Source organism: Haliaeetus leucocephalus, unplaced genomic scaffold, assembly GCF_000737465.1.
Source record: "Haliaeetus leucocephalus isolate CR32 unplaced genomic scaffold, Haliaeetus_leucocephalus-4.0 Scaffold173, whole genome shotgun sequence".
NCBI lineage: Eukaryota > Metazoa > Chordata > Aves > Accipitriformes > Accipitridae > Haliaeetus > Haliaeetus leucocephalus.
Genome location: NW_010972609.1, coordinates 1,489,775 through 1,490,944, shown reverse-complemented (window position 1 = coordinate 1,490,944; position 1,170 = coordinate 1,489,775). Strand labels below are relative to the sequence as shown.

General features: G+C 56.4%; 1 protein-coding gene across 1 annotated transcript in view; it reads left to right on the top strand.

Annotated features, from left to right (window-relative positions):
• Positions 1 to 1,170, top strand: part of CCND1 (cyclin D1) — a 15,898-nt gene that overhangs the window by 2,341 nt on the left and 12,387 nt on the right. Inside the window, exon 3 of the mRNA XM_010563687.1 lies at positions 187 to 356. Within this exon, the coding sequence (XP_010561989.1) occupies positions 187 to 356 (170 nt within the window). The remainder of the gene's footprint in view (positions 1 to 186; positions 357 to 1,170) is intronic.

Here is a 1,170-nt window from a genome sequence, read left to right as displayed (position 1 = left end):
TGGGGCTCAGCCGCGGCAAGGACTTCCGACCCCCTCTCCCCTTTTCCCCCCTCCGCGCACCCCCAGCCGGGGAAGCGGGTTCGGCCGAGAGCTGCCCGGCCCAGCTGCGGAGCGTGCGTGAGCGGAGCTAACCACGTTTTTGCCTCTTCTCCTTCCTCTTCTCTTCTTCCCCCTTCCCTCCCTCTTGTCTTTGCAGCAAATGGAGCTGCTTCTGGTGAATAAGCTGAAATGGAATCTGGCTGCAATGACCCCCCACGATTTCATTGAACATTTCCTTACTAAAATGCCTCTGGCAGAGGACACCAAGCAGATCATCCGTAAACATGCTCAGACTTTTGTGGCTCTGTGCGCTACAGGTATGAGCCCTGCACGTTAAGCAAAGCGTGTTGCTCCCCTACACGCACCTACCCCCCGGCTTATAAAGCTTCCCGTAGCCGTGGTCTAAAGCGAGCTCACAGAGCTGCGGGGAGGTAGTTTAAGCCCCGATTATTGCCCCTTGTTTGCAGAAGGTGGATTACTTTGCAGAGGTAAGTTTTTTCCTAAGATATTTTGCTTCTGAGTTGAGATCTGTGGTGGTGTCAGGGAGGGAGGAGTACCCCCCCTCTTTGTAGCTTAGCCGTGGAGTCGCAGCTCGGTGCGGCACGATTTCTTCACCTCTGTACGCCGGGTTTTATGCGGGGGCTGCAAAAGGCTTACTGCCCCGTACGGGGAATCCCTGCCCGCGTGGATTCATTCTTAAGACAGTTTTTAAAGGCGGAGGGGAGATTTTGCTTGTGAATAGCTCCGCGTGGGGGTTTTAAAACTTCCCTCTTCAAGTTGCCTCTTCCCCCCCCTCCTCGGTGGCTGGTGGATTGGAGGAGGGCCACGCGGCGCGGAGGCTTTCCTGGCACAGGACCGAGCCGCTGCCATCTGCACCCTTCTGACCACGTGCTGTGCTGAAGCCATGTGCAGGGCCGGCCTCCAAAGACGCCGACTGTTCGCTAGGCCAGGTTTGCGGAGGCCTGATCTTTGGTTTCAAGGGCACCGTGTGTGCGCGCGCGCTGGTTCTTTGAAGTTCCCATGTTTGCACGTGGACCGTGTGTGTGCGCATTTGTACGTGTACTGGCTTCACCCACTGAACCCTAGCAAGCGGGAAGGAAAAAAAGTTTTAGAAGCGTCTGTCTGTTCTCC